At 39.0% G+C, this 15,164-nt stretch overlaps 1 protein-coding gene across 2 annotated transcripts; it reads left to right on the forward strand.

The window, feature by feature from the left end:
- The first annotated feature begins 4,691 nt into the window (after positions 1 to 4,691).
- On the forward strand, positions 4,692 to 11,726 carry LOC106079715 (mucin-17-like). 2 transcript variants are annotated; one of them, XM_013240920.2, is made up of 4 exons: positions 4,692 to 4,847; positions 5,591 to 6,383; positions 7,396 to 7,523; positions 9,780 to 11,726. In XM_013240920.2, exons 2-4 carry the CDS (start codon positions 5,611 to 5,613, stop codon positions 11,672 to 11,674), a joined length of 2,796 nt encoding a protein of 931 aa, XP_013096374.2. In that variant the 5' UTR covers positions 4,692 to 4,847; positions 5,591 to 5,610; the 3' UTR covers positions 11,675 to 11,726. The 2 variants fall into 2 exon arrangements, with proteins under 2 accessions (XP_013096374.2, XP_055888683.1); XM_056032708.1 differs by lacking the exon at positions 4,692 to 4,847 and adding an exon at positions 5,098 to 5,116.
- Positions 11,727 to 15,164: the final 3,438 nt, after the last annotated feature.

Raw genomic sequence — 15,164 nt, forward strand, 5'->3', positions numbered from 1 at the left:
TTCTCGGATCAAGTTAAAACTTTGTACAAGTATTCATTGTCCCTGACAAAACATGAACTAATAGAAAAATTAACCATTTAATTAATTGATAAGCGGTAATCGAGCGCCTAAAGGCAGCACGGAAAACCAACTCCTAGACACTCCCTCCCCCCCCCCACTGGTCCACAAATGAGATTGGACTAAAGCGCTCTTAGCATGCTCTAAGCATGAAAGTAGCGCTATATAAAAACTATAATAATAATAATTAATTAATATTGTTTGATATAGAAAAGGGAAAATACATTTTATAGGATTTAGATCAAGCTGTAAATGTGCAGTTCTTTCTCTTATTTAAAAAAATATATTAATGTATACATTCGCGACATAAGCTTACTTGATGTATTGATTTAATTTTATCTAAGAAAATGTTCCGAAAAGACCCTCCTACTCTTAAATCCGTCGTAAGGGTGCCATGACAGTTCGCGTAACCAAATTCTCTACTTTTCAGCAGCGGCTTTTTGCAAGATATCGAAACCTACAATTTCTGATCGCGTCTGGAAAAGTAAAGATAAGAAAGGGAAGTAACCAAGAGAAAGGGATTCCTGAAGTGTTAGACTTGTTTGCGTTATCAACTGCCTCAGGTATAGGTACTGTAAGGTCATTTCATCTGTGTATATCTTCTTAAGACATCCTAATCTCAATTTCTGTTCTCATTAACATGTGTGGCATGCGACTCATTGCAGATAATAATAATAATAATAATAATAGCTTTTATATGTGACTACTTTCATGCTTATAGCATGCACAGAGCGCTATGGTCCAATCTCAGTTGTGGACCAGTGGGGGGAGAGAGGCATTATCTGGGAGAAGGTTTTCAGTGCTGCTTTTAGGTGCTCAGTAAACACAACTCTGCCCAGTCGGGTGTCGAACCTCAAGCCCCTTTCATAGGTAGCCAAGCAAAGCCAGGTTCAAGCGTAATTCAAGTGCAGATGTCACTCTTTGGAATGTCAAATCTTTGCAGATGTCACTCTTTAGAATGTTATGTCATTGCAGATGTCACTCTTTGCAAAGTCATACTGCAGATGTAACTCCAAGTAATGTCATGTCATTGCAGATGCCACTCTTTGTAATGTCATGTCTTTGCAGATGCCACTCTTTGTAATGTCATGTCTTTGCAGATGCCACTCTTTGTAATGTCATGTCTTTGCAGATTCCACTCTTTGTAATGTCATGTCTTTGCAGATGCCACTCTTTGTAATGTCATGTCTTTGCAGATGTCACACTTTGTAATGTCATGTCTTTGCAGATGTCACACTTTGTAATATCAGATCATTGCAGATGTCACACTTTGTAATGTCATGTCTTTGCAGATGCCACTCTTTGTAATGTCATGTCTTTGCAGATGCCACTCTTTGTAATGTCATGTCTTTGCAGATGTCACACTTTGTAATGTCATGTCTTTGCAGATGCCACTCTTTGTAATGTCATGTCTTTGCAGATGTCACACTTTGTAATATCAGATCATTGCAGATGTCACACTTTGTAATGTCATGTCTTTGCAGATGCCACTCTTTGTAATGTCATGTCTTTGCAGATGCCACTCTTTGTAATGTCATGTCTTTGCAGATGCCACTCTTTGTAATGTCATGTCTTTGCAGATGTCACACTTTGTAATGTCATATTGCAGATGTCACACTTTGTAATATCAGATCATTGCAGATGTCATTCTTTAAAATTCTGAGTCGAGGCATGTCAAGAATGAGAGAAAATGGGTGTGCTATGACAATGTTGAAAACAGTCACGTGATGGTGCAGTCACGTGACTCGGTCTTGTCCACCCTGACCCCACACTTCTAGCCTCCCTAAGACACACACACACACACCTCACCCTTCCCGGCACACCCTTCCCGACACATTCACTGACACAGTGGTACTTGTGTACAATATGCCGCCAAGGATATTGCTCTTAATATGTCTTGACCTGGGCATCAGAGCAAAGCAAAAAATGCAATTAGAAGAATCTCACGAGAGATGGAGAGATTGATAAAGTGTGTCCTTTTGCGAGTGCGTGCGTGCGTGCGTGTTTCTTACTTTAGCTCGAGACTTTTTGTTCTTTAGAGAGGAGTATATCAAATTGTTTTGCCTTTAATTGTTTTCTAAATTAGCGAGCATTAATGTAACTTATAAAAACTGTCTTGAATTCTTATACTGTTATATTTGTTGTTGGTGTTGCTATAATAGTAAATAGTTCATCTTGAAAATCTAAATTCAATGTTGTCTCCTTTGTGCAGCGCTAATCATAGACTGTCTCTTTGGTTTTAGTATAAGGTTAAATGTGAACACTACACAGGTACCCACATGCTTCACTAGAGCTAAGAGATTGAAAAAAAAGCATAAGATAAAGAGTGTGTTAAAGAGAAAATGGGAGAGAGAGAAATAATGAGAGAGAGAGAATGAGAGAGAGAGAGAGGGAGAGAGATAATGAGAGAGAGAAAGAGATAGATAATGAGAGAGAGAGAGAATGAGAGAGAGAGAGAGAGAATGAGAGAGAGAGAGATGAGAGAGAGAATGAGAGAGAGAGAATGAGAGAGAGAGATGAAAGAGAGAGAGATAATGAGAGAGAGAGATAATGAGAGAGAGAGAGAATGAGAGAGAGAGAGATGAGAGAGAGAGATAATGAGAGAGAAAGAGTGAGTAATGAAATAGAAAAACAAGAAAAGAAGCAGTAGGGAGAGAACCAAGTGCGAATGAAAACTGTGGAGAGAAGAGAGAGGTGAGAAAAAATGAAAGAATGATTGAGACTATCTGGAAGAATGATTGAGATCATCTGGAAGAATGATTGAGACCACCTGGAAGAATGATTGAGACCATATGGAAGAATGATTGAGACAACCTAGAAGAATGATTGAGACCATCTGGAAGAATGATTAAGACCACCTGTAAGAATGATTGAGACCACCTGGAAGAATGATTGAGACCATATGGAAGAATGATTGAGACCACCTGGAAGAATGATTGAGACCATCTGGAAGAATGATTGAGACCATCTGGAAGAATGATTGAGACCACCTGTAAGAATGATTGAGACCACCTGGAAGAATGATTGAGACCATCTGGAAGAATGATTGATACCATCTGGAAGAATGATTGAAACCACCTGTAAGAATGATTGAGACCATCTAAAAGAATGATTGAGACCATCTGGAAGAATGATTGAAACCTCCGTAAGAATGATTGAGACCAGCTGTAAGAATGATTGAGACCATCTGGAAGAATGATTGATACCATTTCGAAGAATGATTGAGACCATCTGGAAGAATGATTGAGACCATCTGGAAGAAAGATTGAGACCATCTGGAAGAATGAGGGACACACGAGGCAAGAGAAAAAAAACTTAAAAGACCTCCAACTCCCTTTGTTTGCATCAGAATTATTAAAATAAGGTCTTAACAGGAATAGCTTAGTTACAATAATTGCTACAGTAATCCTTAATCTTAGAAGTTGAAGACAAAGCCATTAATCCTAATTGTAACCCAAAATACAAAATATTTTTTGTTTTACTTTGTACAGTTATGGGTAAAGCTCTTAGTTTTCTTTGGTCGGTCTAGCCGTTTACCGTCTTTCACATTTTGATCTTAAAATTACAATTTCATATTGGGCACATTTTTTTTTTCATTTCTATTCAAGATTTTCATAAATGTCAGAAGATCTATAAATAGAAAGCTTTTTTGGTGTATCCGCTGTACAAAATAATGGAAGTGTTAAAAAAAAAGCTTTGTTTTTAGTAAGCTACATACACAGACCTATATATATATATATTAGATCTAGACTGGACATGGAGATATTTTAACACTACAAAAAATGTCGTGAACAAACTTTTTAAAAATATTAAACAATGCGTTGTCTTGTAAAGTAATTATAACAAGTAAAGTTTTTTTTTTTCAATCCTAGCCTATGTAACATATAACTTAATGCTTAGCTCTAGATCTAGTAATTAAAAATCGAAAATAAGAGCACTTTCACCTCATAATTGTTAGTTTGCAATTTTTAGATACATAAAAACAAAATCAATCCATTTAAATGTGCTTATAAGATGACTAAAATCAATAGAAGTGAATTATTTCGATCTAGGATTTCGAAACATTAGCTTAATGGAAACTAACAGGAAATGGTTTTGTTTCATGAATTTGCATGAATATTTTGTTCAGTGACTAAAACATAGTAATCTATATTTATAATTTTATAAAGGTCTGTGAGTTGATCACTCGCGGATAAAAATTTGTTTCCGTTTTCCAGTCTAGATAGAATATATATATATATATAGGTCTGTGGCTACATAATAATATTTTTGAGCACATTTTAACACAGCAAAATTAAACATTTTTTTAAGCTCTTCTGCTTCTGGCTTTTATTTATTTAGCACAATTGAAGTTCAACTTAGCGTCAGTTGTCGTTGTTTGTGGGTTATCGTGACAATCTCCAAATGACCCCACGATCTGACAGCATTCAAAGTTCATTAACTTTTATCTCACGAAACTTTAAAACCAATTAGTTACCGAATAAAGAGTATCGCGAGACTCAAAGACAGATGGCGCACTGCTCCATCATCTAAAGACGACACTGCACGCCCCAGTGACGTCTTTCACACTTTCCAAACTCGACTGATGATCACAAATATTGCTTCCATATTGTTACAGACAATGAGCGATGTTGACAAGATGGCAGATGATCAATTATTTGTTCTCTTATAATAATATGAATTATTCGATTCGAGTTTTGGAAATCCCATTATTATCAACGTTTTTATATGATAATATATCAATATAATTGTGCTGCAAATAGTTCATTGCTTAAGACGCCAACAGCACGGTGAGTATTTGATCAGGATTTCTTACATTCAATGTATATTCTTTAAACTTTAAAACATTGTTTATCGTTCGTTTCCGATTAAAAGAATAACAGCTTAGATCTACACATTTTAAAGGCATTGTCTACAGGCTTTTTCAAATTGATCATGTTAATTTTTATCAGTATTATTTTAATAACAAAAGCAAAATGGACATTTCAAATTATTGGACCTAAGAAAAACACTCCAAAGCGAAAATTCTCAATCAGTGTGGTAAACGGCTTAAATTAAGGTCTTTGTTTTCTTCTTTTTTTATATATTATTAGAAATCAATATTTTGTTTCCAGCTCAAATTCAAAAATTCTATTTTAGTTAAATTTTATCTTGAGCTAAACATGCAATCAGATTTTGACTTCATTGACCTCACACTGAAAAGTTACAGAATTCGAGATTAGAGCGACACTGAACATAGGAACTAAAAGTTTTAAACTTTGACTTACTGTTCGGGATACCAGATACATTTTGTATATTAAATACTAATTCTTAGATACATTTTATTTCACTGTTTCGGTTAGCATACTATATTGCTGTTAATTTTCTTTTTTTTTATTTCATTGAATGTCTTAAATGATAACAACGTGTACATATTTCACATCAACGCCTTTCTTCCTACATTCTTTTTCAACACAATTTCGCTTTCATATTATTGGTTAATTATTTTTGAATATACTAACAATAAAATCGATTTGAATTCTAATTTTCTTAGAGTGGAGTGGCATTTCAAAGATGTGGGACATAATAGTGTCCGTACTGGCGGTGCTCTTTGCTTTAACATGTCGACCTGTGGTCACTGACGAAAGTGTAACGGAATCAATTTTGGAGGCGGGCTTGCTGTCAACTCCTGCAACCACTGATGTAGATACAACGACTTCTTCACAAGGAGAGCTACAGTCGGACAATGAGATAGTCAGTAGCCCCCAAACAACATCAGCGTTGATCGGCGAAATCGCACAAGATTCGGACATTGGTTTCCCTCCGACCACTTTGGCGACCACCGCATCTGCTACGGTTGAGGAGAGCTCAGTCAAAGCTGTAGCCGAGTCTAATTTGGACGACGTTCTAGCTTACAAAGAGTCAGAAATTGCCGATGGCTACTCCAGCGAGGAAGAAGCATCCTCTCAAAGCACAACTTCAACGCCAACTCAAATCAGTGATGCGTCTAGTTTGCCTTTCGAGAACGATAGCTCGCCCACCATCTTGGAAGCCGTGCCCCCGGAAAACAATGCATTCGACTCTTCAGTAGACACCCCCGTCTCGGCACAGAACATTTCAAACGATACAGTTCTGGTCGTGACTCCAACAGCTACAAAAATGGTGGACAGTGTCGAAGAAACAGAGCAAGTGGTTATTCCACCGCCTCCGCCAGCGACCAACGACACAGCTCAGAATAAGACTGGTGAGGCCATTGCTGAAGTAGATCTGCAGAATGAGAGTTTAGAGACTTCCATAGGGAACGAAGACAAAGACAAGCTCCAGGCTGTGTATTTGAACCATTTAAAGTAAGTCAGTGTGTATATAGCGACAATGTAGTAAGCCCAGAATATAGGAAGTCAGTTAACCTCTTAGACCTTGTGATCAATAGAGCAAATGATGTAATGATCATCTGTTTCTATGGCCTAGGATGTCATGTGGCCAACACAAAGAACAACCGCCTTTACCTTCTCAGAGGTGTCATAAACGTCCTGAAGCTCAAAATCCTAGTCCTTTATCGAGATTTGAACCCGGAGCCCCTTTGCTCAGAAGCCGTGCACTCTACCACTCAGCCATGACGCCCCATAACATAGAATATAGCACAATGTTTTTTTAATGTTGTTAAATGTATAAAATGATAAAGCTTAATATTGGAGATGAATCTATTAATAACTAAATTTATAGGTGTCATGATATCATTGGCGTAGCCAGCATTTTTTTGGGTGGGGGTGGGAAGGGATTTTGGTGAATGTAGCTCGCTTTAGATTTTATATCAAAAAGAGAAGTTTTATCGTCAAAACCATCTATTGGAGCGAGGTGGTTAAACTAAAAATCTCGAGTTTTTTTTTTAATAAACTCGCTTTGCTTCGCTCATAGAATTTGGTGACAGTAGTTTGCTTTAGAATAAAATTGAAGAGGTGGTTTTTAACATTGAAATACCCTTGAACTTGGCTTGGCATGGCAACCTATGTTGGGGGCTCGAGGTTCGACACCCGACTCGGCTTACGAACCGAGGGATCTCAAATTCAAATCCCGGTGAAGGCTGGAATATTGGAAAATTTGACTTTTAGAAAACCCTACTCCAATCCTCGCAACAATTCAAGAATGTCTCTAGTACAGTCAAGATCTCTTCTAGGTGATATTATTTGGGGAAACTGGGTTGGTCGTTGTGATGCCCACCACATTCGGCCTTATTGTGTACCTCATCTGCTTCAAAGGTCAGGAGTCGTTACTTAATCCAGGGTCGGGTAAAGTGCATGTAGATAGACTCCCGATTTTATATCTATATATATATACATTATATAATTATTCATTTTACAGAAACTTGAAAAAAGTATTGCACTGTGAGCTGAAGTTAAAGGCTTGTCAGCAACAGATAGAGTTCCAGAAGCGAGGCTATTGCGACCTCGTTTTCAAGCAATGTTTGTTACAAATACAAAAAGAACAAGGTAAAACGTTTTATGTACTTCTAGCACAAGACAGACTAGCACAAGACAGACTAGCACAAGACAGACTAGCACAAGACAGACTAGCACAAGACAGACTGGCACAAGACAGACTGGCACTAGACAGACTAGCACTAGACAGACTAGCACAAGACAGACTAGCACAAGACAGACTACCACAAGACAGACTAGCACAAGACAGACTGGCACAAGACAGACTGGCACTAGACAGACTAGCACTAGACAGACTAGCACAAGACAGACTAGCACAAGACAGACTAGCACAAGACAGACTGGCACAAGACAGACTGGCACTAGACAGACTAGCACTAGACAGACTAGCACTAGACAGACTAGCACAAGACAGACTAGCACAAGACAGACTAGCACTAGACAGACTAGCACAAGACAGACTAGCACAAGACAGACTAGCACAAGACAGACTAGCACAAGACAGACTAGCACAAGACAGACTAGCACTAGACAGACTAGCACTAGACAGACTAGCACAAGACAGACTAGCACAAGACAGACTAGCACAAGACAGACTAGCACAAGACAGACTAGCACAAGACAGACTAGCACAAGACAGACTAGCACAAGACAGACTAGCACAGGACAGACTAGCACAAGACAGACTAGCACAAGACAGACTGGCACAAGACAGACCACCACAAGACAGACCATCACTAGACTGGCACAAGACAGACCACCACAAGACAGACCATCACTAGACTGGCACAAGACAGACCACCAAAAGAAAGACCATCACTAGACTGGCACAAGACAGACCACCACTAGACCAGCACAAGACAGACCATCACTAGACCAGCGCAAGACAGACCTCGACTAGATCACCACAAGATAGACCACTACTAGACCACCACAAGACAGACCATCACAAGACAGACCATCACAAGACAGACCAACATTAGACCATCATAAGACTGACCATTACAAGACAGACCATCTCTAGATCACCACCGGACCACCATAAGACAGACCACCCCAAGACAGACTACCTCTAGAGCCCACCTCGAGATCACCACTGGACAAAACCACCACTAGACTGGACTAGACCATCCATAATTTCTTTCCCCTGAATGGTAACAGAATGCGTTTAACAAGATTTACTTTAAAGCACGCGTTTCATTAGTAAAATGAATAGTTGGTCTTCTTTTCATTATTGACTAGAAGAGATCTTAACTGTACTAGAGACACTATTGAATTGTTGCGAGGATTAGAGCAAAGTAGCCCAGTCAGTGAAGTGAGATCGTCCAGAAAATATGATTATTATTATTATACCAATTTGTTAAGAAAGCGACCTACCGTTATATCTGTTCATATTAGTGTATTGTACTGACAGCAAAGAGAAAGAGGCATGTTGGTAAAACAAAAGAGGCTTTAGGCCTCAAGCTATCTTAGAATAATTCTGCTATCCTGGAGTCATACCTGTTCATTTTTATGCTATCCTGAATTCCTATCTGTTCATTTTTACGCTATCCTGGAGTCCTATCTGTTTATTTTTATGCTATCCTGGAGTCCTATCTGTTCATTTTTATGCTATCCTGGAGTCCTACCTGTTCATTTTTATGCTATTCTGGAGTCCTATCTGTTCATTTTTATGCTATCCTGGAGTCCTATCTATTCATTTTTATGCTATCCTGGAGTCCTATCTGTTTATTTTCATGCTATCCTGGAGTCTTATCTGTTTATTTTTATGCTATCCTGAAGTCCTATCTGTTCAATTTTATGATATCCTGGAGTCTTATCTGTTAATTTTTATGCTATCCTGGAGTCCTATCAATTTTTATGCTATCCTGGAGTCCTATCAATTTTTATGCTATCCTGGAGTCCTATCAATTTTTATGCTATCCTGGAGTCCTATCAATTTTTATGCTATCCTGGAGTCCTATCAATTTTTATGCTATCCTGGAGTCCTATCAATTTTTATGCTATCCTGGAGTCCTATCTATTCATTATTATGCTATCCTGGAGTCCTATCAATTTTTATGCTATCCTGGAGTCCTATCTGTTCATTATTATGCTATCCTGCAGTCCTATCTGTTCATTATTATGCTATCCTGGAGTCCTATCTGTTCATTATTATGCTATCCTGGAGTCCTATCTGTTCAATTTTATGCTATCCTGGAGTCCTACCTGTTCATTTTTATGCTAACAGCCGTAGCTGGTAGCTTTCTATATTTCTCCAATGCACACTTACTTTTAAAATGAAAAAAATCTACTTATATTCCTCAGAGGGAAATGCTCAAAAAAGGTCACTACTTGACCCCATTACCACCAAACAGGAAGCAGCTTTACCTGTTCCCCTGACCAATCTTCTAGAGACGGTTCTAACCTTACTTGGGAATGCAGCAAATCAGGTTGGCAATACCAAGCCGGATCAACTCCTGGTCAGTCCAGAAAAAAAGTGTCCTTTCACGAACGAGCCCTCCTTACCCAGCGAGGCTCCTAACGTTATTCCAGCTGTTACCTGTGATACTCCTTTGGTTGCTGACGAGTGTACAGTATCAGGCCAGGACTCTGTCAGAGAAAATTTTGTGCCTATTATAGAACCGCTAAAAAATGTCCCATCTTCCACTAATTGTGAATGCATGCAATCTTTGTCTGACGGTCTGGTATCGGGTCTGACAAAAGGAATCACAGATGGTTTGGGCAACAGCATTCAGGACATCCTCAAATCCGTAACGGAACAACTAGCTGATGTCTTCTCAAAGAGTCTTGCAGAATCCCTCGCTAAATTACTTTCCTCTTTAAACACTATTATAAACTCTGCCCTGACATCCTTGACTGGGATCACCAACCTCAGAATGGATGAACTTTTAAAGACAAAGCTAGATAAAGTCACTGACCTCCTGAATATTCTTCCACTGAAAGATGTTGGTGTCGAAAACACTCTGGGCGTGCTGGAGAACGTTGTCAAGCCCTTAGATTCACTTCTAGAGAGTGCCACCAACACCGTTGGGAATTTGTTGAACTCAGCTGGCTCCCTTAATGCTGCCGGTACAATAAATAGTGCTGTCAAACCGATAGAGCCCATTGTTAGCGACATCACTAATGCTGCAGGCAATTTAGCGGAGTCTTCGGGCATACTTACTTCAGCTATCAGTGCTACTGAACCAGTTGCAACAATAACAGGTGCTGTGGAGCCTGTTGTGTCACTTCTTAATAATGTTGGCAGCAATGTTGGGAATCTCGTGAATACTGTTGAAACACTCACTTCTGCAGTTAATAAAATAAGTAACGCGATGGGGCCTGTAACTGGTACAGCTTACACTGTTGCTTCACTTGCTGGTGATGTACCTTCACTGACAAATGCAATCAACCCTGTCACCTCACTAACTGGTGCTGTCAGTGCTGTTCCTTCAATAACTAGTGCAACACAACCTGTCTCTACATTAACTGGTGCTGTCAGTGCTGTTCCTTCAATAACTAGTGCAACACAACCTGTCTCTACATTAACTGGTGCTGTCAGTGGAGTTCCTTCACTGCCAAGTGCAACACAACCTGTCTCTACATTAACTGGTGCTGTCAGTGGAGTTCCTTCACTGCCAAGTGCAACACAACCTGTCTCTACATTAACTGGTGCTGTCAGTGGAGTTCCTTCACTGCCAAGTGCAACACAACCTGTCTCTACATTAACTGGTGCTGTCAGTGGAGTTCCTTCACTGCCAAGTGCAACACAACCTGTCTCTACATTAACTGGTGCTGTCAGTGGAGTTCCTTCACTGCCAAGTGCAACACAACCTGTCTCTACATTAACTGGTGCTGTCGGTGGAGTTCCTTCAATGACAAGTGCAACACAACCTGTCTCTACATTAACTGGTGCTGTCGGTGGAGTTCCTTCAATGACTAGTGCAACAGAACCTGTCTCTACATTAACTGGCACTGTCAGTGAAGTTCCATCACTGACAAGTGCAACTAATTCAATTTCTACACAAAGCGGTTTAACTAGTCCGTTAGCTTCCATAACTGGTGCATCCGCCCCAGTTTCTTCACAGACTCTTGCAGTCCAACCGGTTTCAACTCTGAATAGTGCGACCTATTCTGTTGCTGCACCTACGAACACTTTAACAGCCATTAATCCACCAACAGGATTGTTGGGTCTTCTTGGGCGACGTATTGTTAAATAAAATGTCTCTTGTACAGATTCTATTTCAATACACCTGAATATGCTGAATAATTCGTATTGTATTTTGTTTTCTTATATTATATATACAAATTAGATGCCATAGACATAAATAAATATAGACTGGCCGAAGGAAGTAACTCCATGTAACTTGAAAACATGTACATCTATTGTATTCGGATTTCCGAATTATGAAAAGTTGCATGATCTTCATTCTTAGAGATTAAACAAAACTACACTACCTCATTTACAATATATATAGGTCTGTGGCTGAAATAGATATGAATACTTAACTTTTATACTGCTCATAAATGCTGTATAATAAAGTACACAAAATTGCAAGTCACAAATTTTCGTTTCATAAAACTCTTTAATCGGCCAGTCTATATTTATTTATATCTATATTAGATGCATTAAATTTACTTTTTAAAAATGAATGCTAAAAATTCTAATTAACCTTAAGGTTGAAAGAATTATTAATGATGAGATGATAATAATAATAATAATATTCGACATATTTGAAGCCCTGAGCATTCCTAAGAGGATCCTTCTAAGTAGACACTCCTAAAGAAACTATAAGGAATTTAATTTCTTCTTAACATAGCTCGACCCTATAAGTGCCAGAGAATGAAAATTAATTCCTTTCAATCAGTAACATTACTTAGAAGATGCTCCTGTTAGAAGGTGGCACTGCTGCAGACCCGCCACGTCCAAACCGACAGAATGAATATTAGTTCATTTTTCACATAATAATAATGGTAATAATAATAATAATAACCCTTAACATTCCTAGGAACATTCTCGTTGCCTGTCAGAGGGCGGCACTGTTGCAGACCTGCCACATCACCAGAATATTCCTCTGTGGAAACTGATAAAGGGACTACGATGAATTTTGTTTCCCTTTAACGAAACTCGACCCTGGCAGCGCCAGAGAATGAATACTCGTTCGTTTCTAACATAATAATAATAATGATAATAATAATAATAAATAATAATAATAAATACTATTATTAACAAAATTCATCGTGACAAAGACTTCAGTTTCAGGGTATAGATGACCTGCTTTGAGCCATGCTAAGGAAGCAGCCTTGTCAATGTTGTCCCCATCTAATAAAGCCGGGAATTTTTCGTGGAGTGTTTTTTCTTCCCATTGGCGAATCTCATCGTCCAAACTGACAGTAACATCAACATTGTTTAGGTTCAGAGGGGTTGCATCATAGTCATATTTGCGTAGGAAGGAAACTAGTTCATTGCTGGAGGGGTGCAGTTTGATCGTATTTTTGAAACTTGCGTCTTACACAGTTTGAAAATGTTCTGCAATCCACGGCCTCCATCCTTCCAGGGTAGGTATAGCCTTATGGTGGAGGACTTGGGGTGTAAACATCGAAATTTAGTTAATAATTTCCTCGTGAGTCTGTCAATGTCATGTAGGTCGGTGTCTGTCCATTTGATGACAGCGTCAGTGTAGGGGAGCACTAGGACGGCCTAATTATTTATTGCCGTAATGAGGTTACTGCCAGACAGTTTTGTGTTGAGAATTTTATTTACTCTCTGCTTGTATTTACCAAGAAAGTCCTCTTTTAATTTTTTATGGTTTATCGTGACATTCTGGTTTATTCCAAGATATTTATAAAGGGAGGCAGAGTTCAGTTCTTTGATGCCTTCAACTGCTATGTTGGTGTTGGCTGCCTTGCCCTTTTTTATGCTTATGATGCCACACTTATCCAAGCCAAAAGACATGCAGATATCGTCACTAAAGCGTTTTACCGTTTCAATTAAGCTGTCTAACTTTTGCTCGTTCTCTGCATATAGCTTTAAAATTATCCATGTATAACAGGTGAGACACAGATTTTGTACATTTAGTGTCAACCCTAAAACCGTTTGTAGTGCCATGGAGTAATTTAGATAGTGGGTTAATAGCTAGGAGTTCCTAGCAGGTCTGCAGAAGTACCGCCCTCTGACAAGCAACAAGAATGTTCCTAGGAATGCCAAGTGCCTTGAAGGTATCTGTGAGGTCAGTTGTTATTATCCCCTCGGTTGATATAACAATGGGGTATATTGTTGTTTTAGAATATTAACACCATCTGCCCTATAGAGCTCAATGTCTGACATTCCAGATAACTGTCAAAAACAAAAAAAGTATTTATAAATGTATTTGAATACATAAATGTAAACATAAATCATTTAACTAGTTGGGAGGGCATTTTAATGAAAAATATGTTACAGTCCAATTATTCTAGAAAAAAATGTGTAGTTGAACCTCACAGTATTCGCTCCACAATATAAATCAAATCCCTTGGCTCCGGTGAAGCACAGATTGTGGAACATTCAATTATGAAATCCTTGTCTTTTGTGTTGTGTATAAGATATTGATGCGCTAAAAGGTGGTCGATGTAACAGAGGCGCTCCACGGAAACGCTTCAAAGACCAGCCTAGGCGTCAACTTTCCTTGGCTGACAAAGAAGAGAGCACCCGGCTGCATGTGGCCTCAGAACGAGACAGCTGGAGGTCACTCACGAAGGCCGCGGGATACACATTTGAGACCAAAAGAAAATCTGCTGCCGAGGACAAACGCAGACGACGAAAAGAAAATCTTAATCGACCACCTGCGGACAATGGTTATGCTTGCCCTGGATGTAGAAAAAATATGTAGGTCAAAGCTTGGACTGCGCAGCCACGGGAAATACTGCATTCCTCACCAATTTTCGGACTCGAGACTAGCCTAATTATTATAAGATATTGATGTAACAACAAAAGTACTAAATAAATATTTATTTATTTTTTCAAAGGTTTCTTCATGTCGCTTCACATGAGATACGAGCACATGTGGGATGTAGGTAGACCAATTACAACTTTAATTACATGTCTGATTCAAACTAATTGATACAAGTACGCTATAAGCTTAGTTTTTTTTTTTAAGTATTTTTAAAAATATTTTCTTGTTTAATGATCTGAATGTGAAGCATTGACTATTTCTTTGTAATATTTGGAATCGAAGACATTGCCTTTAAAAAGCCTACATATGTTTGTAAAGAGTGGTCAGAGCTATATATCTAAATGATATAAAACAAAATTATACAGTTTTCTGCATCAATCCCCCTTTTTTTTTTTATATCTACCGGTATGCAAATAATGACCTCTTTGACCGAGGCCCATAAAACGCATTGTGCCATGAGGTCAAGAGCTTGACCTGCTGGATGTGCATTTATCTAGTCCCGCGCCTATTGATAAACTTTCCTAGTCGTTCACTTTGTCCAGCGAGTGCACACCCCCACCGCCGCCCAAAACTATGGCCCCGGAACGAGCACCAGGAGCATCAGGTGTGTTTGGGGGAGGAGAGAAGGGGGAAACTCGTGTTGGAGGGAAAATGTGGGCGGCGCTGGGGTGTTCAGGTCAGAGTAAGGTCATCGTCCTCGCAAGGCGGTCTTTTGAGTTTGACCAGTGGCCAGCGTCTGTGCAGAGGAAGATAATGTCAAAAAAGCTAAGAATCTACT

This window comes from Biomphalaria glabrata, chromosome 6, assembly GCF_947242115.1.
Source record: "Biomphalaria glabrata chromosome 6, xgBioGlab47.1, whole genome shotgun sequence".
Lineage (NCBI taxonomy): Eukaryota > Metazoa > Mollusca > Gastropoda > Planorbidae > Biomphalaria > Biomphalaria glabrata.

What these genes read in the sequence shown, in the direction of transcription:
- LOC106079715 (XM_013240920.2), top strand. Translation starts at nt 5,611, where the DNA reads ATGTGGGACATAATAGTGTCCGTACTGGCGGTGCTCTTTGCTTTAACA. An exon ending in GTGTATTTGAACCATTTAAA is followed by an intron (nt 6,384 to 7,395) that starts GTAAGTCAGTGT and finishes TTCATTTTACAG; the next exon opens with AAACTTGAAAAAAGTATTGC. An exon ending in ACAAATACAAAAAGAACAAG is followed by an intron (nt 7,524 to 9,779) that starts GTAAAACGTTTT and finishes TATATTCCTCAG; the next exon opens with AGGGAAATGCTCAAAAAAGG.